This window comes from Sinocyclocheilus anshuiensis, unplaced genomic scaffold (genome assembly GCF_001515605.1).
Source record: "Sinocyclocheilus anshuiensis isolate Anshui unplaced genomic scaffold, SAMN03320099.WGS_v1.1 scaffold447, whole genome shotgun sequence".
In the NCBI taxonomy this organism is placed as follows: domain Eukaryota; kingdom Metazoa; phylum Chordata; class Actinopteri; order Cypriniformes; family Cyprinidae; genus Sinocyclocheilus; species Sinocyclocheilus anshuiensis.
In genome coordinates, this window is record NW_015552615.1 from 465397 (window position 1) to 466865 (window position 1469).

The 1469-nt window shown below is 34.4% G+C and overlaps 1 protein-coding gene across 1 annotated transcript in view; it reads right to left on the bottom strand.

The window, feature by feature from the left end:
- Positions 1–1051: 1051 nt before the first annotated feature.
- LOC107665992 (alpha-1-syntrophin-like) overlaps positions 1052–1469 on the bottom strand; it is a 28049-nt gene continuing 27631 nt past the window's right edge. The window contains exon 8 of the mRNA XM_016457083.1: positions 1052–1469. Coding sequence (XP_016312569.1) covers positions 1299–1469 — 171 coding nt within the window. The 3' untranslated portion in view covers positions 1052–1298.

Sequence of the window (1469 nt, forward strand, 5' to 3'; positions counted from 1 at the left end):
TGGGATAGAGTATTCAGCGCAGTGTGCTCTGGTTTAAAGTAATTACTAAAAATGAATTATTAAAAAGTATCAAAAATGTATTCAACACTAAAAATGGTATTTATTTTTATTTAATTGATTTTAAATGGACTATTTTAATGCACTACTTTATGTTTATTTTTAGGCTGATTTTTGTATCATTTAACAACAAGTTAACATCAACGCTGGCAAATCTAGTATGCAGTATGTTAGTGTGTCATTGTAAACACAGCCAGGGAGATCAGCGCATACTGCTAGTAATGCTCATTATGCCCACTAGAGGTCAGTATAACACTGTTATTTCAAATAAACTCAATCAGCTCAAACTACTTTTAGTGAAGGTTTGTCCAATTCTAAATCGGAATTATGATTCTCATTTGAGAGTTTTGGCTTGTAATAGAAAAAGAGAACTAACCATATTTCCCTTACAAAAAAAACATATGCCATATAGTATATGAATATGGCAATCATAAAGCACTACGGTACCTTTCGTAAGGGTTTGGCCGGTTGATTCTCTCTCTTCACAGATGCATAGATTCATAGCAGATATTCTGGAAGACGACGAGTCTTAAAAGGCTATATTTAAAGTCAGAAACAACCGTTATTTCTCACCATAGAAAGGTGAATTTTGCGATTCTCTCAGCTGCCAAACGTTAAAACCCTTTTCACAATCAGAGCAGCTGCTGTTTTCAGTCTCTGTTCCAAAACCTAGTGAGCTGCCTTCTTTTAAGGCATCGTAGGGACATTTGAATACAGCATCACAAGTATAGTTTGCGTTGAAGGCAATCCCAGAATGCACTGCAACAAGCTTGGGGAAAAATCTACATAAGATGGAGATGAGTCATGATAAATTATTATAAATAATTAATTAAACACTGAATAGTATATACTATAATAATTAAAAGTAATTAAATTTAGTATTTTTAATGTATTTATTTTATTATTTTGAGATGTATTTTTTTCATTTTTATTTTATTTAAATGTATTGTTTTAAAATATATTTATTTCTTATTTTATTTTATTACAATGGACTATTTTGTGCATATTCTGACACTTACTATTGCAGCATTATCTTAGCAAACACCAGTGTCTCAAATCAGTTCAGTCTAGACGTTCCCTTAGTAGACAGCTGCCTGTGTAGGTTCTGGAACAGAGTTTAATCTCTTGCTTTGTTTCTGTTGCTGCTCTCATAGCGTATGATTATGTGATTATGTTTTATACATTCATAAAGTTTATCTGAGATACAAACCAATAAAATGATAACGAATAAAAGGTCAGCGTTACGAGGAACACATGGTGAAGTCATCAGTGAATGGCTGACAGTCTGTGAGGGAAGATTTGGCTTGATGTCCAGTGGTCCACCGGTCACTTCCGTCGTCATGGCGTTTGTCCTGAGGAGGCGTCGTCATGCCAACAGCCCTAGTCGCTTGACCTTGGCCGACAGGAAAGAG